Source organism: Heterodontus francisci, chromosome 14 (genome assembly GCF_036365525.1).
Source record: "Heterodontus francisci isolate sHetFra1 chromosome 14, sHetFra1.hap1, whole genome shotgun sequence".
Lineage (NCBI taxonomy): Eukaryota > Metazoa > Chordata > Chondrichthyes > Heterodontiformes > Heterodontidae > Heterodontus > Heterodontus francisci.
The window spans coordinates 66,575,787-66,600,765 of record NC_090384.1 but is presented as its reverse complement, the minus strand read 5'-3'; the positions used below and the strand labels follow the sequence as shown (position 1 = coordinate 66,600,765).

Sequence of the window (24,979 nt, the reverse complement as noted above, 5' to 3'; positions counted from 1 at the left end):
AGGAGATGTGGCTGTGAAAATGAGTTTTGGTAGAAACTTTATCAAACACCAGGAGGGAAATAGAAAGCAATGAAGGTGAACAAGGTAAAAGAGACAAACAAAAATCCCGTCGGAGAGAAGAGCAGAACTTCTTCAAGGTAGGCATTCCTGGAAGAGAAGTGGCAGTGAATTAAACACTAAAATAAAAGCAAAATACTGCAGATGCTGGAAATCTGAAAATAAAAACAAGAAATGCTGGAACCACTCAGCAGGTCTGGCAGCATCTGTGGAAAGAGCTTCTGACACTCTGTTGCTCTGATTGCAGTCAGTCTGACTTTCCGTTGCTCCAACTGCTTTAAACTTTGATGTGGTTGCTCTAAGTTGCAGTAACCGATTGTTTTGGGTTGCAGCAGAAGCGGAGGTAAGAATTTGATCATTGTTTGTGCACACCATCCGACTGGGTGGACATCACAATAATATGCTGCTTCTTATCCTCTGGAATGGCAGGAAAGAAATCAGTGAAGCTAGGAATTGCTCTTGTGGGATCGCAGAAATAAAGGTGTGCACGTAATTACGTGCTTTGTGCCAAGGCCCTGAGTGCAGTTCGCTATGCCTATTGCCCTGTTTGCAGGGTTACTACACAGTGCTGCCTGCTCGGCTCCAATTGTTGCTCTCGCGGCGGCTGCTCTGTGCACACCGCCTCGCGCTGTTTGTAAACCCTGGCCGCCGCCCAATCAGGGTCAGGCCTGTCGGCGCACGCGTACTGCGCTGGCTGGGGTTAAACATGGCTGAGATTTTCCAGGCAGAAAAATGTTGAGTTTCTCTGTTTCGAGTCCCAAAATTCATGAGAAATGGCGAGATTGGCTGATTATTTCGTGGTTGTCGGTTACGACTCCGAAAAGACGGGTGAGTTTATTTTTTAAAAAGGAATCGACATTTAAAAAGACGTCGTTAAACATGCGTGTCCATCTCGTTTGGGTCGGTGAGAGACCTTTAGGCCGTGAGTGGCTGCAGAACTGTTCCAGTGGGAAGAGGGTGGAAACTGAACTTCTTTGTTATTAAATTACAAGCCGGCGTTAGTGACTAAACAAACCGTCCAGACCTTATTAAGGCCTTCTCTGTGCATTGGATGTGGTGTATTTTTTTTGTAGTTATTTGAACCTTTCAAAATAGTGAAAGATACAAATCTCTTGTCCTATTCCGAGTAACTAATTATTGACGTAGAGAGTGACTTTGGAGAGACATATGCATGTTTGTTTTTGTAAATTCGACAGTTTGAGTTGCACTTATGTTTAAAAATTTTTTTAGTGCTGCTCGAGAGCACTAACAGTGAAGAGTTATTGGTGGTGTTGGCATCGCATACAGTGCAAAGATAATTCAATTCTATAAAATAAATGTAATGGCAAGTAAAAAGTAACAACAAAAAACGCCCCTGAAGTTTGTGATTTATGTTTTTCCCTCAAGGAACGCAGAAATTTAACATGCCGGTACAGCAATCAATTAGGAAGGCAAATGGCATGTTGGCCTTTATTGCAATGGGACTGGAGGTTCACTAGATTGGTCCCTGGGATGAGGATTGTCCTATGATGTGAGGCTAAGTAAATTGGGCCTGTATTCTCTGGAGTTTAGAAAAATGAGAGGTGATCTCATTGAAACATATAAGATTCTAAAGGGGTAGACACTGAGAAGTTATTTCCGCTGGTCAGGGAATCTAAAACATGGGGGCAGTCTCGGGATAACGGGTGGATCATTTAGGACTGAGATGAGGAGAAATTACTTCGCTCTAAGGGTTGTGAATCTTTGGAATTCTCTACCCCAGAGGGTTGTGGATGCTCCATCGTTGAATACATATAAGGCTGGGATAGACAGATTTTTTTTTATATAGATACAGCACTGAAACAGGCCCTTCGGCCCACCGAGTCTGTGCCGACCAACAACCACCCATTTATACTAACCCGACAGTAATCTCATATTCCCTATCACCTACCTACACTAGGGGCAATTTACAATGGCCAATTTACCTATCACCTGCAAGTCTTTGGCTGTGGGAGGAAACCGGAGCACCCGGGGTATCCAGAATCGAACCCGGGTCCCTGGAGCTGTGAGGCTGCGGTGCTAACCACTGCGCCGCCCCTAATGTTAGGTGTCTCAGGGAATCAAGGGATATGGTGAGTGGGCTGTAAAGTGGAGTTGAAACCTAAGATCAGCCATGATCGTTTTGAATGGCAGAGCAGGTTCGATGGGCCATATGGTCTACTTATGCTCCTATTTCTTGTGTTCAAGAAACACTGCTGGAACGTGGTCTCATTAGTTCCATCTAAAGACCTTCCCCTTTCAAAGTGTACCCAAGCCAAAGACAGTGTCAGTATTTTACTGACATCTGATGATTACAAAGCCAGCTGCTGAAATTCCATACTGACATAGCAGTCCTCTGAACAGAGCAACCTGTTAAATACAGGATGGACAAATCTTTATAAAGCTTTTATGCAATCTCTTAGGATGATATGTTGTGTAAATCTCTAAACTATATAGTATTCTGTGCATGAAGATAATGCTTTCTATCTAAGTTTCAATTAGTTTGAAATATTACATTTATACAGATACTTAAAGTCCTCTTCCAGGATAGAATTCACAAAATATGAATTCCATTGATTAGAAACAGAAATGTTGGCAATGCAAGGATCTGTCAGTATCTGAAAGAGAAAAATAGATTAACACTTAAGATGGACAGTTTAACAGCACTCAGATTTCAGGCAATCAGGATTTTCTTCTTATCTCCCAACTTCATTGAGGTCACTGTACTGCCAGAAATTGTATACAAAAGTAAACACAGTTGAAGTGTTAACTTTATTTTCAGTGGTAATCCAACAAAGACACATATTAAGAAAATCATTAATTTCTCTCATTTCTCAAGAATTTCAAATATTTTGTTGGCGTTCTTAACCTTTAAGGTTAATTTGAAGGTGTTTCTAGTGTGCTACAACATGTATGCCAGACAGTAAAAATGGTTGCAAGGGACTGTACGAACAGCCTTATTTAGCATTCATTTGATTAGGCTGTTTCCTGTCCTGATTCTGTGGAACAGATTCCAAGCTGATTTAACATGAGAACTTGCTACAAGTATTACTTACAGACTATGGAACCTTTTGTTACAGCTTTTGTTATAGCTCATAAATATAGGATAGGAAATGGACTAAAAGTTAATTGTGCTAACATTTTTGGATGGGAAAATTTGGGAATGTAATATTGCAATTCCATGGTTACTGGAAAGGTAATGGACAGGTGATGTGCATTGTGAAATTGTGTGCAAGGTGAAATTTATATTCAGAAAACATCTACATTTGAGAAATGGCACACTGAGATGGGAGGGTCAAGTGATCTATATTTGAAACATGTAGCATGAAAGTGAAGTTTATTTATTGTGTTTTCTGCTCATTCACAGTCTCGGTTTTTTTTATCATCTTTCAAGTATTGCTGTCATTGAGAATCTCAACAAAAATGTTTCTGGATGTTTTTTTTTCTCCATGAGAAAAGGGCTTTGTAATAGTTTTTGAAGACATATCTTGTAATATTCATAACCAGAAAAAATTATATCCTGATAAAACCTCTGATGAAAATATTAGGAGGCAACTGCAGTGTTTATTTCCATTTTCAACATCTGAAGGACAGATATGATAGTAAGACTTATATGAATAGATTTTTTATGAAGTAAGGGGTAGCAAATGGTAGCAAAGGCAGATAAATGGAGTTGATGTACCGATCAACCCCAATGTAATAGAATGGTGGAACAGGTTCAAGAAATAGAATGGCCTACTGATTTCCTAAATTCCTTTATATTGTGACCATGCCTAAGGAATCAGAATCACAGAATTGTTACAGTGCTGAAGGAGGCCATTTGGCCCATTGTGTGTGCACTAGCTCTCCGAATGTACAATTCTCTTCATGCCATACCCTGCCTTCTCCCTGTAACCCTCCACATTCTTCTTTTTCATATTACAGTCTAATTTCCTTTTGAATGCTTCAATTGGACTTGCTTCCACCACACGCTCAGGCAGCGCATTCCAGACCTGAACCACTCGCTGTGTGAAAAAGTTTTTCCTCTGTTGCTTTTCCTTTTACCAATTACTTTAAATCTGTGTCCTCTTGTTCTTGATCCTTTCACGAGTGGGAACAGTTTCTCTCTATCTACACTGGCCATACCCCTCATGATTTTTACCTCTATCAAATCTCCTCTCAGCCTTCTTTTCTCCAAGGAAAACAGTCCTAACTTCTCCAATCTATCTTCATAACTGAAGTTCCTCATCCCTGGAACCATTCTCATGAATCTTTTCTGTACTCTCTCCAATGCCTTCACATCTTTCCTGAAGTGTGACACCCAGAACTGGACACAATAATCCAGCTGAGACCGAACTAGTGTCTTATACAAGTTCAACATAACCTCCTTGCTCTTGTGCTCTATGTCCCTATTAATAAAGCCCAGGATACTGTATGCTTTATTAACTGCTCTCTCAACTTGTCCTGCCACCTTCAATGACTTATGCACATATGTACCTAGGTCCCTCTGCTTGGGACATGTACATAATTGGCATTTTGAAAGTTGTTAACACCCACACATTAAGCCACAAAATCCACTTATCAAACTGTTTCATCATTAACATCTCACAGCATCATTTGGAAATTTTGTAAATGATGCTGTTAGTTCTTTTCTTTTTCTTTTGGGCCTCCTTATCTCGAGAGACAATGGATACGCGCCTGGAGGTGGTCAGTGGTTTGTGAAGCAGCGCCTGGAGTGGCTATAAAGGCCAATTCTAGAGTGACAGGCTTTTCCACAGGTGCTGCAGAGAAATTTGTTTGTCGGGGCTGTTGCACAGTTGGCTCTCCCCTTGCGCCTCTGTCTTTTTTCCTGCCAACTACTAAGTCTCTTCGACTCGCCACATTTTAGCCCCGTCTTTATGGCTGCCCGCCAGCTCTGGCAAACGCTGGCAACTGACTCCCACGACTTGTGATCAATGTCACAGGATTTCATGTCGCGTTTGCAGACGTCTTTATAGCGGAGACATGGACGGCCGGTGGGTCTGATACCAGTGGCGAGCTCGCTGTGCAATGTGTCCTGCCATCTTCCATGTGGCTTTTTAAAAACTTGTATCACAGATTTTTAATAGAAACCTTTAGGATTCAGAAAAGATACAATGTAACGGTCAGTTGCTTGTCATAACTAAAGTAACTGTGCATCCTTTTTTATTTGTTCTTGGAAGATGCTGGTGCATTTATTGTCCATCTCTAGTTGTCACATGAGTATTCTACAACAAAAGTGGCTTATTAGGTCAGTACGAAGGGCATTAGAAATCAACCATGCAGGATGGATGACAGTTACCTATAGAAGTGACAGTTTCTCTTCCCTCAGGGATATTAGTGAGCTAGTTGGATTTATACAGCAATTTAGAAGTTTTTCTGATTATTTCTTATGTAAGCTCACAATTTATCATTTATTGAATTCACCTTTGTACCATGTCACGGTCAGATTTGAACTTACTGGCTGCTGGCCACATTGTAACAAGACAGAATGATAGTAAAACAAAGGCCAACTCTCTGTGCAAATGTACGCTATTACAATTTTACTTCAGTGTGATTTCAGAAATAAATACTAAAACAGGTAAATGGTTATTGTAATTCATACGTTACTTTGTGGTTTAAGTCAAATGTTTAGGCTTTTTGCGACAAACTTGTTTTCATTCAAATTTCAGTACTTTAATAGATTTAGGAGAATTTGTATAGACAGGAAAACATAGTGCAAAACAAAAGTATTTCACATAACAAAAAATATATATGCGCATTATACATCATTCAGCACCTATTATGTTTGAACTTCTGCAAGTTAATGCTCTGGTTTATATGTTTTGCCCCACACAAATATATTTATTTGTTTCCATGCTGTTTATTATGGATCAAAAGCAAGAGGTTATTTGTCAATGGCACTACTGTAACCAGGGTGATCCAATGTTTGAAGTGGGAATTAACTTTTTAGTTGATGATCTAATATAGATTTGCAAAAATCCAATTTAACAAGCTACAAAAAAATTCAGTTTATAACGTGATATAGTTTTCTGAAAAACCGATTGAACTTCTTAAACATTTTGTTCTTTGACATTGTTTTACTTTTTATGAAGTAGAATCATAGAAAGGAATGGATATAATAAAATTGAAGCAAGAAAGTAGTACCCCCCCCTAATATTTTCGAGACATCTAAAAATAAAAGGACTGTTCTTGGCTCCTAAGCCTGTTGAAGACTGCAGCTGCTAGCACAGAGATCTCTGCTATAACCTCCCCCAACAGTGATCTACAAAGCAAAGAGGTCGATGTAAAATCCCAAGTATGATTGCACTCACATTTATACAGACTGGCAGGATCAGCAGAGGATCTCCTGGAGCTATGCACAAAAGTCAAAAAGCCTGATATTATTTAGCGTGGACGGACAAAGCCATCACTGATCGCTTCCTTGTATCCTTCACCATTTACATTTTCCTACTCGAAACCAACTGTGCTTACTTATACACTGTCCCGTGGTAAAGCAAACTTCCCACAAGTCACTGACAACTGCGTTTTCAAACTCAAAAAGGAGATTATTTGCGTTTTAATCATGAGATCGTGTTGAAAGTGCGGAAAGATGGAAAATTATCTGTCAAATGTGTCTTTTTAAATGTTTTGTTAATAGATTTGAAAACAAGTTCGTTATGCATGGGAAATTAGTATTTCTTCAATGTGAGCATTTGATTTGTTGATCTTATGTGCGAGTATTTTAGTGTAGATTAATTTGCATTATGTAGTTACTGATGTGAGGTTTAAAATGATTTAAAGCTGGCTTTAAGAATTCATATCAACAGTAATGCAGTGTTCAAAAATAAAAGGTCCTGAGTTCTACAGTTACAATCTAAAAAAACTGTATGTGAGATTTTCTTGCTCTGTTAATTACTTCCCACAGAGATGGGGGTGGGCCCCTTTTCCAGAAAACTCTGGCTGTATCTATGGTAGCCACCTTGCATGCGCAGAAAAGTTGGAGCAAATAAAACATTAGCACCTGGGTGCTTAGTGCATTCGTTGTATTAGCAACATATGTAATCTGTAAAGTCAGTTGGGGTGGGAAGAATATAAGAACATACAAAATTAATGGGTTGGAAAAGACCAGCTGGTCGATACAGCCTACCCCACACCATGATGGCTGAATCATCATGGCTAAACACTCGTTACCTTCTTCCCCGCCCCCCCCTCCGCCCCCTTGCAAACAACAGCTATTCTGCAGCCATGTAATCTCCTGGGAAAGGCAAAAACAAATGGCCAAAAAGGGGGGAGGGGGGTGGGGGGAGAAAGTCATGATCAAAACCATTCCATGAAATCACATGGACCAAGTGTCACCTATTCTTGGGTATTCTATAGGTCTCCAAATAATGAGAGAGATAGAGGAGCAAATCTGCAGGGAAATCACAGAGATGTGTAAAAACTATAGAGTGGTAATATTGGGGACTTTAATTATCCAAATATCGATTGGGATAGTTTCAAAGGAAAGTAGAGGGAGGAATTTCTGGATTGTGTTCTGGAGAGCATCCTTGATCAGTATGTTCTCGGCCCAACCAGAAAGGAGGTATTTCTGGATCTGGTGCTGGGAAATGAGGTGGGCCGAATGGGGGAGCACTTTTAGGTAAGAGTGATCATAGTATCAAGGTTTAGATTTGTAATGCAGAAAAACGAGGAGCGATATAAGGTAGAACGGCTTGATTGGGCTAATTTCAATGCGATAATAAGGGATCTAGCCAGGATAATATGGAACCAAAGACTGACAGGAAGAACTGTAACGACACAATGGGTTATCTTTAAGGAAGCGATGTTTCAGTTATTGGCTGGGTACATTCCAACATGGGTGAAAGGTAGGGGAACTATAAACAGGACCCCTTGGATGATAGAAATTGAGATTAAGATGAAACAAAGGGTGTATGATGCATGTCAGGTGAATTCTTCAAGTGAGAACCAGGCCAAATATAATAAGTTGAGAGAGGAGGTGAAGAGGAAAATAAGATTAGTGAAGAAAGAATATGAGAATAGAATGGCAGTCAACATAAAAGGGGTCCCAAAAATCTTCATCTGGTATATAGTAAGCGGGTAGTAAGAGGTGGAGTAGGGCTCATTAGGGATAAAGAAGGTAATTATATACTTAGAGACACAGGGCAAGGCTAGAATATTTAATGATTACTTTGTATCGGTGTTTACTAAGGAAGAGGAATATGACAAATTATCAGTAGAAGTGGAGAGATTAGAGGCAATGGATAAGGTGAAAATTGAGAGGGAGGTGGTGCTGGAAAGGCTGGCTATGCTTAAGGTAGATAAGTCACCAGGTCCGGATGGCTTGTATCCCAGGTTGCTAAAGGAAGTGAGGGTGGAGATAGCGGAAGGGTTTGCCATAATCTTCCCTAGATATGGGGCAGGTACCAGAGGATTGGAAGGTGGCAAATGTGATACCCTTATTCAAGAAAGGATGTAAGGACACTCCTAGCAACTATAGGCCGGTTAGTTTAACATCAGTGGTGCATAAGCTTTTAGAAACAATCAGGAAAAAAGTGTTTGGTAGTGTACCACATAAAGAATTGAGGCTCATGGAATGGGAGGGTCAGTATCCAATTGGATAAAAAATTGGCTTAAGGACAGAAAACAGCGAGTCATAGTAAATGGTTGTTTTTCAGACTGGAGGTTGATAGACAGTGGTGTTCTCCAAGGGTTGGTCTGGGACCATAGCTTTATTTTGCTATATATAAATGACTTGGATCTTGGAATCCAGAATAGAATTTCAAAATTTGTCAATGATGCCAAACTTGGAGGAGGAGCAAACGGTGAGGATGATAGGAACTGCCTGCAACAGGACATCGGCTAGCAGAATGGGCAGACAAGTGGCAGATGGAATTTAATACAGATAGTGTGAGGTGATGTATTTTGGCAGAAGGGATAGGGTGAGGCAATATATACTTAATGGCGCAATTTTAAAAAGTCCAGGAACAGAGAGAGTGTGGGGGGTGGGGTGGGGTGCATGTGCAGCTATCTTTGAAGGTGGCAGGACATATTGGGAGAGTAGTTAGTAAAGCATATGGGACCTTGGGCTTCATAAATTGAAGCATAGAGTACAAAAGTAGGGAAGTTATACTGAAGCTTTATTAAACTCTGGTTAGGTCCCAACTAGAGTATTGCGTCCAGTTCTGGTCACCACACTTTGGGAAGGATTTGAAGGTCCTTGAGAGGGTGCAGAGGGGATTTACCAGAATGGTTCCAGGGATGGGGGATTTTAGTTACAAGGTTAGGTTGGAAAAGCTGGGGTTGTTCTCCTTAGAACAGAGGACATTGAGGGAAGATTTAATAGAGGTGTACAAGATTATGACAGGCTTAGATAAGTTAGTCAAGGAAGTACTGTTCCAATTAACTTATGGTACAAGGTCTAAAGGACACACATTGAAGGTTTTGGGCAAGAAATGCAGGGGAATGTGAGGAAAAGCTTTTTTAATCAGCGAGTGTTAATGACCTGGAGCTTGCTGCCCAGGAGGGTGGCGGAAGCGGAGACGATCAATGATTTCAAAAGGAGATTGGATGAGTACTTGAAGGAAATGAACTTGCAGGCCAAGGAGAATGAGCAGGGGAGTGGGGCTGACTGGATTGCTCCACAGAGAGTGGGCATGAACTCGATGGGCCGAATGGTGGCCTCCTATGCTGTAAATGACTCTGTAAGCTATGAAGACACTTGCTTTCTATCTGATGGAGACTTTGTGCCAGTTAGGAACTGGTCCAGTTGTCTCTTGAAGGCATATCGAGTGAGCAGCCACCAGACCAAAAACTTGCAGGGGGATGGTAGCATAGTGTTAATGTTACTGGACTAGTAATCCAGAGGCCTGGACTAATTCTCTGGAGACATGAGTTCATGAGCTGGGGGGAATTTTAATTAATTAATAAATGTTAGTCTCATCAATCATCATGAAACTACTGGTTTGTCGTAAAAACCCATCTTGTTCACTAATGTCCTCCTTCAGGGGAGGAAATTTATTTATTTTATTTCGAGATACAGCACTGAAACAAGCCCTTCGGCCCACCGAGTCTGTGCCGACCATCAACCACCCATTTATACTAATCCTACACTAATCCCATATTCCTACCACATCCCCACCTTTCCTACATTCTCCTACCACCTACCTATACTAGAGGCAATTTATAATGGCCAATTTACCTAACAACCTGCAAGTCTTTTTGGCTGTGGGAGGAAACCGGAGCACCCGGGGAAAACCCACGCAGACACAGGGAGAACTTGCAAACTCCTCACAGGCAGTACCCAGAATTGAACCCGGGTTGCTGGAGCTGTGAGGCTGCGGTGCTAACCACTGCTCCACTGTGCCGCCCATATCTGCCAGTCTGGGCCTGTGGCAGGTAGTGAGAGAACCAATAAGATGGAAAAACCCACTTGATCTGGTTCACACCAATCTACCTGTCGCAGATGCTTCTGTCCATGACAGTATTGGTAGGAGCGACCACCACCCACTTCCTGTGGAGACCAAGTCCCATCTTTACACTGAGGACACCCTCCATCAAGTTGTGTGGCACTACCACTGTGCTAAATAGGATAGATTAAGAACAGATCTAGTCGCTCAAAACTGGGCATCTATAAGGTGCTGTGGGCCATCAGCAGAAGCAGAATTGTATTCAACCACAATCTATAAACTCACGGGTTGGCATATACCTCACTCTACCATTGCCATCAAGTCGTGGGACTAACCCTGGTTCAGTGAGAGGTGTAGGAGAGCAGTGCCAGGAACAGTATCAGGCATACCTAAAATTGAGGCGCCAACCTGGTGAAGCTGCAACACAGGACTACATGCATGCTAAACAGCAGACACTGCATGCTATAGATTGAGCTAAGCGATCCCACAAGCAACAGATCAGATGAAAGCTCTGCAGTCCTGCCACATTCATTCATTCGTGAATGGTGGTGGACAAATAACGAGAGGAGGAGGCTCTAGAAGCCCAGCATGTTCGTGCAAAAGACAAGGCTGAACCATTTGCAACCATCTTCAGCCAGAAGTGCTGAGTGGATGATCAACTTGACTTCTTTCTGAAGTCCCTACTATCATTGATGCCAGTCTTCAGACAATTCGATTCACTCCACTTGATATCAAGAAACAGCTGAAGTTACTGGATACAGCAAAGGCTATGGGCCCTGAGAAGATCCCAACTGTAGCATTGAAGACTTGTGCTCTAGACCTAGCCACGGCCTTAGTCAAGCTGTTCCAGTACAGCTACAACACTGGCATCTAGCCAACAATGTGGAAAATTCTTTGTTATGTCCTGTTCACAAAAAGCAGGACAAATCCAATCTGGCCAATTACTGACCCCTCAATCGATCAACAGCAAAGTGATGGAAGATGTCGTTGACAGTGCGATCAAGCGGCACTTACTCAGCAACAGCTTGCTCACCTTTAGTTCTTCCAGGGCCACTCGGCTCCAGACGTCATTGCAGACTTGGTCCAAATGTGGACAAAAGAGCTGATTTCCAGAGGTGAGGTGAGAGTGATTGCCCTTGATATCAAGGCAGCATTTGACTGAGTGTGGCATCAAGGAGTCTTAGCAAAATTGAAGTTGGTGGGAATCAGTGGGGGGAAAAAACTCTCCATTGGTTGGAGTCATTCCTAGTCCAAACAAAGATGGTTGTGGTTGTTGGAAGTGAAGAATCTCAGTCCCAGGACATGCCTGCAGGACTTACTCAGGATAGTGTCCGAGGCCCAACCATCTTCAGCTGCATCATCAATGACCGTCCTACCATCATAAGGTCAGAAGTAGGGAATTTCGCTGGTGATTGCACAGTATGCCGTACCATTCGCAATTCCTCAAATACGGAAGCAGTGCATCTCTGCATGCAGCAAGACCTGAACAACATTCAGACTTGGCTGATAAGTGGCAAGTAACATTCGCGCCACACAAGTGCTGGGCAATGACCAACGAGGGAATCTAACTATCTGTGCTTGACATTCAATGGCATTACCATTGCTGAATCCCCCACATCCTGGGGGTCACTATTGACCAGAAACTTAACTGAATCATCCATATAAATACTGTAGCCACAAGAGCAGGTCAGAGCTTGGGATTTCTGTGGTGAGTAATTCACCACCTGACTCTTCAAAGCCTGTCCACCATCTACAAGGCACAAGTCAGGAGTGTGATGGAATACTCTGCACTTGCCTGGATGGGTGCATCTCCACCAACACTCAAGAAGCTCGACACCATCCAGGACACAGCAGCTCGCTTGATCGGCACCTCATTCACCACTGATGTGCCGTGGACCATCTACAAGCCGCACTGCAGCAACTCGCCAAGGCTCCTTCGACAGCACCTGCCTAACCTGTGACCTCTACCACCTAAAAGGACAAGGGCAGCAGACACATGGGAACATCACTTGCAAGTTTCCCTCCAAGCCACATATTCTAACTTGCAACTTTATTGCTGTTCCTTCACTGTTGCTGGGTCAAAATCATGGAACTGCCTCCCATACTGCACTGTGGGTGTACCTACACCACGTGGACTGCAGCAGTTCAAGAAGGTGGCTCACCACTTCCTGCTGAAGGGCAGTTAGGGATGGGCAATAAATGCTGGCCTTGCCACTGATGCCCAAGAACAAATTTAAAAAAAAAATGCCTTTGGTATTGCTGCTATAAAATAAAAAGCAGGTGGCAAATAAGTTTACCACTAGTTTTCTCAGTAAGTGTGGAGGCTAGTGGCTGTGTACGGTGTATATCTGAGTTATTTTATCTTTTAAAATCATGCCAAATATTAGATTCTTACTGACCTTACTGTTACTAATATAAATTTATGTCCTAATAGAAATTATGAGCAACTTGTACGGTAATTATTTTAAATCTTGTGTTCAATAATGCTTTTATACCACCCAAAAATGTTTAGGGAAGCAAAAGAGTGCAGACGTTGGAAATCTGAACTAAAAACAGAAAATGCTGGAAATAATTAGCAGGTGAGGCAGCATCTGTGGAGAGACAAACAAATAAACGCTTCAGGTCGTTGACCTTTTGTCAGAACTGGAAAGTGTTAAAGATGTTACAAGTTTTAAGCAAATACAGAGGCAGGGAAAGAATAAAATGGAAGGTCTGTGATAGGATGGAAGGAAGGAGAGATTAAATGATAGGTTTGTTCTTTTCCACTCTCCCCACCACCACCTCTATACTTGCTTAAAGCCTGCTTCGACTCTTTTATCAGTTCTGATAAAAGGATCTTTCACATCCACCTGAGAGAGCAGATGGGACCTTGGTTTAACATCTCATCCAGACTTCCTCAATACTGCACTGGAGAGTCAGCCAAATTTTTTGTGTATAACTCTCTCGAGTGGGACGAACCCATAATCTTCTGAATCAGAGGTGAGAGTGCTATCACTTGAGCCATGGCTGACACAACTGTGGAGGAAAATGTAGTTAGAAGTCTAGAATACTGCACCTTTGCTTTTTTTCAGTGCTTTTCAGAATTCTTTTTCAGATCTTTCCTATTAATCCTCTCTTGTCTGCATTGACTTTTAGGTGCATGATGAACTGAAGAACAGAATTAAATATATAAGCAAAATTATACACCCCTCTTCTGCAGTTTAAATTTCTTGTACAATTGATGTGCAGCAAGTCTGGGTCAGCGGAATATGTTCGCTCAGTGTTTTAACCCTTTCTCCGAAACATTGTAAGCAAGTCCTTCTACATTCACAGTCTCATCGCAAGTGAATATTGATATACTAACATGTCATGTGTGGCACGGCTCAAGGGTAGTGATTCCTTCCCTCCCATCTGGGTATACGTTCTACCACTTGCTTTGCTCAAATTGCTCCAATGGTGGCATAGGTCTGAAGGCAAAGTCGCTACTGTCACTCTCAACTTTATTCAAAAAGAAGTAGTGCATTCCTGGCAATGGATTCTCACTGATTACTTAGTGTCACCTCTGGAATGTGTATCCTGTCTCATTTACATTTTTAAAATATTCGTTCATGGGATGTGAGTGTTACTGGCAAGGCCACCATATATTGGCCATCCCTAATTGCCCTTGAGAAGATGGTGATGAGCTGTCACCTTGAACCACTGCAGTCCATGTAGTGTAGATACACCCACATTGCTGTAGGAAGGGAGTTTTAAATTTTTGACCCAGTGACAGTGACGGAATGGCGGTTATAGTTCCAAGTCAGGATGGTTTGTGGCTTGGAGCGAAGCTTGCAGGTGGTGGTTTTCCCATGTGGTGGGGGCCCTTTTTCTAGGTAGGAGAGGTTGCAGGTTTGGAAGGTGTTGTTGAAGGAGGCTTAGCGACTTGCTGCAGTGTATCTTGTAGATGGTACACACTGCTGCTATTGTGCACTGGTGGTGGATGGGCTGCCAATCAAGCAGGCTGCATTGTCCTGTATGGTGTAGAGCCCCTTGTGTTGTTGGATCTGAACTCATCCAGGCCTCTGTTTGACATCATTTGAAAATATGGGGTCAACTTCCATATATATTCTGTTGACCGCCAACTCTGCACCATCTTTCTCAGCAAGGCAGTTATCTCCATGCTGTCAGATTGACAGTTCAACATCAAGTCATTAGAAGAGTAACAATTTCCTTCAGTTGAAAATTGGGAAGAGCCAAGTCGTCATTTCCAGTCCTTGCCAAAACTTCTATCCCTTTACCAGCAACTCCATCCATTTTCTTGGACATGGCTCAGTCTGAACCAGACACTGCAAATCTTTGGTATCTCATTCATCTCAGGGCTGAGCTTCATATCTCACATCTTGTCCATCATCCGTCAACTTATTTCCACTTTGGCAACATTGCTTACCTCCACTCTCAAACTTAGCCTCTCTGGCACTGCAACCTCTTGCATGCTTTTGTCACTTCTGAACTCTTAACAATTTACACCCCAGCTCTTCCCCTTGCCCCGCCCCAATAAATTTCTAGTTGTCTTAAATAGAACCATATTTAACTTGTCCAAAAGACTATTAATCTATCCTTTCCCATCACTCCAACATTGCTGATCTACATTGGTATTAAAATCCTCATCCCCACATTCAAATCTCTCCATGAGCTCACCCCATGCTGTCTCTGTCACTTCCAGCTTATGATTCCTTCCTGCATTGTTTGGTCTCCAGATTTGTGCCTCCCACTTCCCTTTGAGCCATTATTGCTGGCAAAGTCTTCAGCTACATACTCTTTGGAACCCTTCCAACCCCCTATGCCTTTCCTTCTTCATTCTCTTTAAAGCCTGGAAGTAACAACCTCTCTGTAAATGAGGTTAAAAAAGTTAACGGCAGAATTTTAACCACTGTCTTCTCCCTTTGACTAATGAAGCAGTACTTATTGATCTGCACTAGTCAGTTTGGAAAAAACACATTCTTTAGTTGTGGCATCAGTTTTCCTACCACATCCCAAATATAAAATCATGAATATTTGGTTATTTTAAAAATCCAAACTTTATGTTGCAGGTTGGAGTTGCAGAACAATTTGATTTCGACTCCCAATCTCACTGCTTGAAGTGGCAACTATTGGAATTTAAATTCAATTAATTAATAAAAATCTGGAATTGAAAGCTCGCCTCTGTTTCATGGCACCATTACTATCATTAATTGTTGTAAAAGACCCATCTGGTTCACTAATGTCCTTTAGGGAAGGAAATCTGCTGTCCTTATCTGGTCTGGCCTACATGTGTCTCCAGACCGACGACAGTGTGGTTGACTCTTAACTGCCCTCTGAAATGGTCTAGCAAGCTACTCAGTTGTCAAGGGCGATTAGGGATGGGCAACAAATGCTAGCCTTGCCAGCGATGCACATCTCCCATGAATTAATAAAAAAAAAAACTGATATCTTCAAGTTACAGGGAAAAATGTAACGTCTGTGCAGCAGTACATATTTTTGGGCAGATTTACTGGAAGTATACCCTTTTTATGTGGCTTTGTGAATGCTGTTTTTTTGCATGGCTTTAGACATTGTGTGGTAAACTAGGTGCTAGATTACATCTGTGGCATGGTTTCAGTGGTTTCCTTTGCTGATTTGTATTGCAAAGTGGATAGAATAATTCTTTGCTGACTTGTAGTTTTAACTATGCTGGTTTAAAAATTTAAAGAACAGTAAGGGGATTGATTATGGTACAGTCATTATTATAGTGACTCTGTCATTAGCAACAGCAGACTGAACTTTTTGGGTGTTTCTCCACCAATGCGGCTGCTGCTTTTACCCATGGATCTGATCTCCGATCACAGTGGAATCCAGTAGGCTTGGTTTATCAAGAGGTATCCTGGCTGTAAAAAAAATAGGCATAGGGGTTTGAATTAAGAATGATGAACAATTAATTACTGTAAACCACAAAGTGGGGGTGCGGAGGAAATATTTTCATCTGGGGAGATGAGATGGTACAGCACTTCCAGCTCCAAGGCTGTTCACACTAGAAATGTGCTGTATAGTGGGTTGATTTGGACACGAATTCATGGCAACAATTTCAGTAAATGGGGAGCTGCCAATATCAACAGTGCTGTTGTAATGGAGAATAGTTTAGCAGTGACGAGCTGCTAGGAGCTATGGAAGGAAGGAATATCCAAAGGCTGGTTAACAAGCCTCTCCTTTTCTTCAGGTAAAGAATGTGGCAGTGTTAAGCTTGGAAAGGGGGAAAAGGAAAAATACATTTATAAAAATTTTAGAATAAGGACTTGAATGGCAAGCTAAAATGGTAGAAATTATAAGAAGAATTAGGAAGAAACTTGAAATTTGATGTATATTAGTGGATCTGTGTCATTGGTTACATGCAAAGTTTGTATTGCAATTGAGCGTTCAGTTTGAACCTGATCTTTCAAACAATGAAAGAGATGGGTAATGTGGATATGTACAAGTTATGCACTTTAAGCTGTGATTGAAGGACTAGAGAACACGCACACAAATGAGAAAGACTATAGATTGAAAGAATTTTTCCCTTTTTCCCCTTTTCCCCAGGATACAGTTGTGGAATAGATTGACAGCATTATTTACTTTTGTGGGCAATCAGCTCATTTTGATAAGAGCTGCCTTATCTAGTTACAAAAGGAATTAAAAGTTATATGAATAAACATGGATAGACTTTTTCTTATTCGTTCATGGAATGTGAGCGTTGCTGGCAAGGTCAGCATTTATTGCCCATCCCTAATTGCCCTTGAGAAGGTACTGGTGAGCTGCCTTCTTGAACTGCTGCAGTCCATGTAGTGTAGGTACACCCACAGTGCTGTTAAGAGAGTTCCAGGATTTTGACCCAGTGACAGTGAATGAACAGCAATATAGTTCCAAGTCAGGATGGTGTGTAGCTTGGAGGGGAATTTGCAGTTGGTGGTCCCGTGCATCTGCTGCTCATGTCTTTCTAGGTGGAAGAGGTCGCGGCTTTGGAAGGTGCTGTCTAAGGAACCTTTGTGAGTTCTGCAGAGCATCTTGTAGATGGTACACACTGCTGCTACTATGCGTCGGTGGTGGAGGGAGTGAATGTTGAAGGCGGTGGCTGGGGTGCCAATCAAGCAGGCTGCTTTGTTCTGGATGGTGTTGAGCTTCTTGAGTGTTGTTGAAGCTGTGCTCATCCAGGTAAGTGGAGAGTATTCCATCACACTCCTGACTTTTGCCATGTAGATGGTGGACAGGCTTTGGGGAGGCAGGAGGTGAGTTACTTGCTGCAGAATTCTCAGCCTCTGACCTGCTTTTGTAGCCACAGCATTAATGTGGCTGGTCCGGTCAGTTTCTGGTCAATGGTAACCCCCAGGATGTTGATGGTGGGGGATTCAGCGATGGTAATGCCATTGAATGTCAAGGGGAGATGGTTAGATTCTCTTGTTGGAAATGGTCATTGCCTGGCACTTGTGTGGTGCAAATATAACTTGCCACTTATCAGCCCAAGCCTGAATGTTGTCCAGGTCTTGTTGCATATAGACACAGACTGCTTCAGTATCTGAGGAGTCGCGAATGGTGCTAAACATTGTGCAATCATCAGTGAACATCCTCACTTCTGACTTTTATGATGGAGGTCATTGATGAAGCAGGTAATGATGGTTGGAAACCCGAGCACTGAACTGATTGACCTCCAACAACCACAACCGTTTTCCTTTGCGCTAGATATGACTCCAGCCAGCAGAGAGTTTTCCCCCTGATTCCCATTGACTCCTGTATTGCTAGGGCTACTTGATTGCACACTCAGTCAAATGCTGCCTTGATGTCAAGGGCAGTCACTCTCGCCTCACCTTTTGAGTTCAGCTCTTTTGTCCATGTTTGGACCAAGGCTATAATGAGGTCAGGAGTTGAGTGTCCCTGGCGGAACTCAAACTGAGCATCAGTGAGCAGGTTATTGCTCAGTAAATGCAGCTTGATGGCACTGTTGACGACACCGTCCATCTCTTTGCTGATGATTGGAGTAGACTGTTGGGGCAGTAATTGGCCAGATATGATTTATCCTGATTTCTGTGCACAGGACATACCTGGACAATTTTCCACATTGTCGGGTAGATGCCAGTGTTGTAGCTCTACTGGAACTGCTTGGCTAGGGCTGTGGCCAGTTCTGGAGTACAAATCATCTGTCCTATCCCGTGCCATCAGCCATTTCTTAATATCATGTGGAGTGAATCGAATTGTCTGAAGACTGGCATCGATGATGGTAGGGACCTCAGGAGGAGCCCGAGATGGATCATCCACTCAGCACTTCTGGCTGAAGATGTTTGCAAATGCTTCAGCCTTGTCTTGTGCAATGAAGTGCTGGGCTCCCCATGGTTGAAGGTGGGGATATTTGTGGAGCCGCCTCCTCCTGTTGTTTAGTTGTCCACCATTCACGACTGGATGTGGCGGGACTGCAGAGCTTAGATCGGATCTGTTGGTTGTGGGATTGCTTAGCTCTATTTATCGCATGCTGCTTCTGCTGTGTGGTATGAATGTTTACCTGTGTTGTAGCTTTACCAGGCTGACACCTCATTTTTAGGTATGCCTTGTGCTGCTCCTGGCATGCTCTCCTGTACTCTGAACCAGGGTTTATCCCTTGGTTTAATGGTGGAATTGGTGATATGCTGGGCCATGAGGTTACAGATTGTGGTTGAATACAATTCTGCTGCTGCTGATGGCCCACAATGCCTCATGGAGGTCCATTTTTAAGTTACTAGATCAGTTTGAAATCTATCCCATTTAGCATGGTGGTAGTGCCACACAACACGATGGAAAGACATGATAGAGAGTACCCTCAATGTGAAGATGGGACTTTGTCTCTACAAGGACTGTGCTGTGCTCACTCCTACCAATACTGTGATGGACAGATGCATCTGCAACAGGTGGATTGGTGAGGGCGAGGTCAGTTAGGTTCTTCCCTCTTGTTGGCTCCCTCACCACCTGCCGCAGACCCAGTCTAGCAGCTATGTCCTTTGGGCTCGGTCAGTAGTGGTGCTACCGAGCCACTCTTGTTGATGGATATTGAAGTCCCCAACCCAGAGTACATACTGTGCCCTTGCCACCTTCAGTGCTTGTTCCTGTTGGTGGTTAACATGGAGGAGTACTGATCATCAGTTGAGGGGGTTGGGCACGGTCGGTGGTAAGCAGTAGGAGGTTTCCCTGCCCATCTTTGACCTGATGCCATGAGACATCATGGGGCCTGGAATCAATGTTGAGGACTCCCAGGGCAACTCCCTCCCGACTGTATACCACTGTCCTGCCACCTCTGGTGGGTCTGTCCTGTCGGTGGGACAAGACATACCCAGGGTTGGTGATGGTGGTGTCAGGGACATTGTCTGTAAGGTATGCGGTTTGGGTAGAGATGAGAAATGATGATAAAGGTAAGAAGTCACTCATGGGAGTGTTATACAGGCCCCCTGAGAGTAACCACATGGTAGGACAGAGTATCAAGGAAGGAATAATAGGAGCTTGTCAGAAAGGTACGGTGATAATCATGGTGGATTTTAATCTACATATAGACTGGAAGAATCAAATGGGCAAAGATGAGGAGTTCATGGAATGTTTTCGGGATAGTTTCTTGGAACAGCACGTTCTGGAGCCAGAGGGCAGGCTTTACTAGACCTGGCAATGAGATAGGAATAATTGATGACCTCCTAGCGAAGGTGCCCCTAGATAGCAGCGACTATATGATTGAATTTTACATTCAGTTTGAGGGAGAGAAGAATGGGTCCTAGAGTAGTATTTTATATTTAAACCAGGGTAGTTATGAGGTTATGAAAGCAGAGCTAGCTAAAGTGAACTGGCAAATTAGGTTACAGGATAGGTCAATAGAGATGGAGTGGCAGTCATTTGAGGGGATATTTCAGAATACACAGAAAAGATACATTCCAACGAGAAAGAAAAATTCGAAGGCGAGGATCCACCATTCATGGTTAACTAAAAATAGTTAACGATAGTATCAAACTTAAAAAACATATAATTGCACAAAGATAGGTGGCAGGTCAGAAGATTGGATAGAATATTAAAAAACCAGCAGAGAATGACTTAAGATTGATGAGGTAAAAATTAGAATGTGAGCGAAAGCTAGCTAGAAATATAAGAAGAGTTTCTATAGATATTTAAAATAAGAAAAGGGTTAATAAAGTGAGCATTGGTCCTATAGAAAGTGAGTCTGGGGAATTAGTAATGGGTAATAAGGAGACGGCAGATAAATTGAACAGGTATTTTGTATCGGTCTTCACTATAGATGATACAAGTAACATCCCAGAAATAGCTGTAAAGCAGGAAATACAAGGGAAGGAGGAACTCGAGAAAATTACAATCACCAGGGAAGTGGTACTGTGCAAATTGTCGGAATTGTGGGCTGACAAGTGTCCGGGTCCTGATGGACTTCATCCTAGGGTCCTAAAAGAAGTGGCTAGCGAGATAGTTGATGCGTAGCTTTTAATTTTCTAAAATTCCTTCGATTCGGGGAAGGTAGCATGAAATTGGAAAATAGCCAAAGTAACTCCTTTATTCAAAAAGGGAGGGAGACACAACGCAGGAAACTATAGGCCAGTTAGCTTAACATCTGTCATAGGGAAAATCTTAGCTAATACTAAGGACGTGATGGGGCACTTAGAAAAATTCAAGGTAATTAGGCAGAGTCAACATGGTTTTGTGAAAGGGAAATCATGTTTAACCTGCTTATTGGAGTTCTTTGAAGAAGTAACATGTGCTGTGGATAAAGTTGGACGCACTGTACTTAGATTTCCAAAAAGCATTTAATAAGGTGCCACATCAAAGGTTATTGCGGAAAATAAAAGCTCATGGTGCAGGGGGTAATGTATTAGCATGGATAGAAGATAGGCTAGCTAACAGGAAACAGAGAGCATGCATAAATGGTCATTTTCTGGTTGGCAAGATGTAATGAGTGGTGTGCTGCAGGGATCAGTGCTGGGGCCTCAACTAATTACAATTTATATAAATAACTTGGATGAAGGGACCGAAGGTATGGTTGCTAAATTTGCTGATGACAAAGATAGGTAGGAAAGTAAGTTTTGAAGAGGACATGAGACTACAAAGGGATAACTATAGATAGGTTAAGTGAGTGGGCAAAGGTCTGGCAAATGGAGTATAATGTGGGAAAATGTGAAATTGTCCACTTTGGCAGGAAGAAAAAAAAAACCATATTATTGAAATGGTGAGAGATTGCAGAGCTGAGATGCAGAGGGATCTAGGTGTCCTAGTGCATGAATCACAAAAGGTTAGTATGCAGGTTCAGCACGTAATTAGGAAAGCTAATAGAATGTTATGGTTTATTACGAGGCTCTATGGCAGCGAGGCCTGGACAACGTATGCCAGCCAAGAGCGACGTCTCGATTCATTCCATCTTCGCTGCCTTCGGAGAATACTTGGCATCAGGTGGCAGGACTATATCTCCAACACAGAAGTCCTTGAAGCGGCCAACACCCCCAGCTTATACACACTACTGAGTCAGCGGCGCTTGAGATGGCTTGGCCATGTGAGCCGCATGGAAGATGGCAGGATCCCCAAAGACACATTGTACAGCGAGCTCGCCACTGGTATCAGACCCACCGGCCGTCCAAGTCTCCGCTATAAAGACGTCTGCAAACGCGACATGAAATCGTGTGACGTTGATCACAAGTCGTGGGAGTCAGTTGCTAGCATTCGCCAGAGCTGGCGGGCAGCCATAAAGACAGGGCTAAATTGTGGCGAGTCGAAGAGACTTAGTAGTTGGCAGGAACAAAGACTGAGGCGCAAGGGGAGAGCCAACTGTGCAACAGCCCCGACAAACAAATTTCTCTGCAGCACCTGTGGAAGAGCCTGTCACTCCAGAATTGGCCTTTATAGCCACTCCAGGCGCTGCTTCACAAACCACTGACCACCTCCAGGCGTGTATCCATTGTCTCTCGAGATAAGGAGGCCCAAAAGAAAGAAAGAATTACGAGGGGAATTGAATACAAAAGTAGGGAGGTTATGCTTCAGCTATACAGGGCATTGGTGAGACCACATCTGGAGTACTGTGTACAGTATTGGTTACCTTATTTATGGAAGGATGTAAATGCGTTAGAAGCAGTTCAGAGAAGATTTACTAGACAAATACCTGGAATGGGTGGGTTGTCTTATGAGGAAAGGTTGGACAGGGCTAGGTTTGTATCCGCTGGAGTTTAGAAGAGTAAGTGGTGACTTAATTGAAACATATAAGATCCTAAGGGGTCTTGACAGGGTGGATGTGGAAAGGATATTTCCTCTTGTGAGAGAATCTAGAACTAGGTGTCACTGTTTAAAAATAAGGGGTCGCCCATTTAAGACCGAGATGAGAAGAAATTCTTTTCCCTGAGGGGCGTGAGTCTTTGGAACTCACTTCCTCAAAAGGCGGTGGAAGCAGAGTCTGAATATTTTTAAGGCAGAGGTAGATAGATTCTTGATGAGCAAGGGGGTCAAAGGTTATCGGGGGTAGGTGGGAACGTGAAGTTGAGGTTACAGTCAGGTCAGCCATGATCTTATTGAATGCAGAGCAGGCCCAAGGGGCCTACTCCTAATTTGAAGGTTCGTATGAATCTGTGAGTATGACTGTCAGGCTATTGCTTTACTAGTCTGTGGGATAGCTCTCCCAATTTTGGCACAAGCTCCCAGATGTTAGTAAGGAGGACTTTGCAGGGTTGACAGGGCTGGGTTTGCTGTTGTCGTTTCCGGTGCCTAGGTCGGTGCTGGGTGGTCCGTCTGGTTTTATTCTTTTTAGACTTTTCTCTAGTGCAACTGAGTGGCTTGCTGGGCCATGTCAGAGGGCATTTAAGAGTCAGCCACATTGCTGTGTCTGGAGTCACATGTAGGCCAGACATGGTAAAGACACCCGATTTTCTTCCCTAACAGATGTTGGTGAATCAGATGGGTTTTTATGACAATCGACAATGGTTTCATGGTCACCATTATAGAGACTAGATGACTAGCTTTTTTTCTAACTCCAGATTTATTAATTAAATTTACATTCCACCAGCTGTCATGGTGAAATTTTAACCCGTGTTGCTCGCGCATTAACCTAAGCCTCTGGATTGCTAGCCCAGTGACACTACCACTACGCCACCGCCTCCCCATTGGTCGTGCATTCTAGACGGTTGACTCTCTCAAAATGTTTGTGTACCAGGGAGCACATACCAATCATAATGTCCCTGGTATCATGGATTAAGGATTGGTTAACAGGCAGAAAGCAGAGAGTAGGAATAACTGGGCCATTCTCACGTTGGCAGGCTGTGACTAGTGGGTACTGCCAGGATCAATGCTTGGGCCCCAGCTGTTCACAGTATACATCAATAATTTGGATGTGGGTACCAAATGTAATATTTCCAAGTTCGCAGATGACACAAACTAGTGGGAATGTGTGTTGTGAGGAAGATGCAAAGGGGCTTCAAGGGGATTTGGACAGACTTAGTGAGTGGGCAGGAATGTGGCAAATGGAATGTAATGTGGAAAAATGTAAGGTTATCCACTTTGGTAGGAGGAATAGATGTGCAGAGTATTTCTTTAAATGGTAAGAGATTAGACAGTCTAGATGTACAAAGGGACTTGGGTGTCTTAGTCAATAAGTCACTGAAAGCTAACATGCAGGTGCAGCAAGCAATTAGGAAGGCTAATGGTATGTTAGCCTTTATCGCAAGAGGATTTCAGTACAGGAGTAGTAAAGTCTTGCTTCAATTGCATAGAACCTTGGTTAGACTGCACGTGGAGTACTGTATGCAGTTTTGGTCCCCTTACCTTAGGAAGGATACTATTGCCAGAGAGGGAGTGCAACGAAGGTTCACCAGACCTGTTCCCGGGATGGCGGGACTGTCCTATGAAGAGATTGTGTCGAGTTTTGATGAATGCGAGGTGATCATATCGAAACCTACAAAATATTTAAAGGGGTAGACATGGTAGATGCAGGTAAGATGTTTCCCCTGGTTGGGGAATCTAGAACCAGGGGACACAATTTCAAAATAAGGGGGAAGCCACTTAGGACCGAGATGAGGAGAAATTTCTTTACTCAGAGGGTTGTGAATCTTTGGAATTCTCTACCCTAGAGGGCTGTGGAAACTCTGTCATTCAGTATGTTTATAGCAGAGATTGACAGATTTCTCAATACAAATGACATAAGAGGATATGAGGATAGTGTGGGGAAAAAGGCATTGAAGTGGAAGATCAGCCATGATCATATTGAATGCTGGGGAAGGCTCGATGGGCTGAATGGCCTACTCCTGCTCCTATGTTCCTATGCCCAGTTAGCAGTCTCTAATATAAATGCCTGCTATGAGTCATGCATCCTTTGTTCTATGTTACCATGGATTGTTCTTTCCACTGCTCTGTTGTGATACACAATGGCTCTTGCACCTGTTAATTCTGCATTCATGCTTATGTGGCAGGCTAAATGGACTGGCAGCACAGAAATTTCCAGGAATCTATGCTATTTATCCTTGGGTCTTAAGAGATGAGGAAGGATAAGAACTGTGAGATACGAACGATTATTATGAGGGAGCGGATAAAACTGAGGCGGATCGCTAGATTAG

General features: G+C 42.9%; 1 protein-coding gene across 2 annotated transcripts in view; it reads left to right on the top strand.

Moving 5' to 3' along the window:
* The first annotated feature begins 742 nt into the window (after window positions 1–742).
* The window catches only part of sbf2 (SET binding factor 2), a 743,327-nt gene continuing 719,090 nt past the window's right edge, over window positions 743–24,979 (top strand). For both annotated transcript variants that reach the window (XM_068046388.1, XM_068046387.1), the window contains exon 1: window positions 743–885. In XM_068046388.1, the coding sequence (XP_067902489.1) occupies window positions 831–885 (55 nt within the window). In that variant the 5' untranslated portion in view covers window positions 743–830. The remainder of the gene's footprint in view (window positions 886–24,979) is intronic.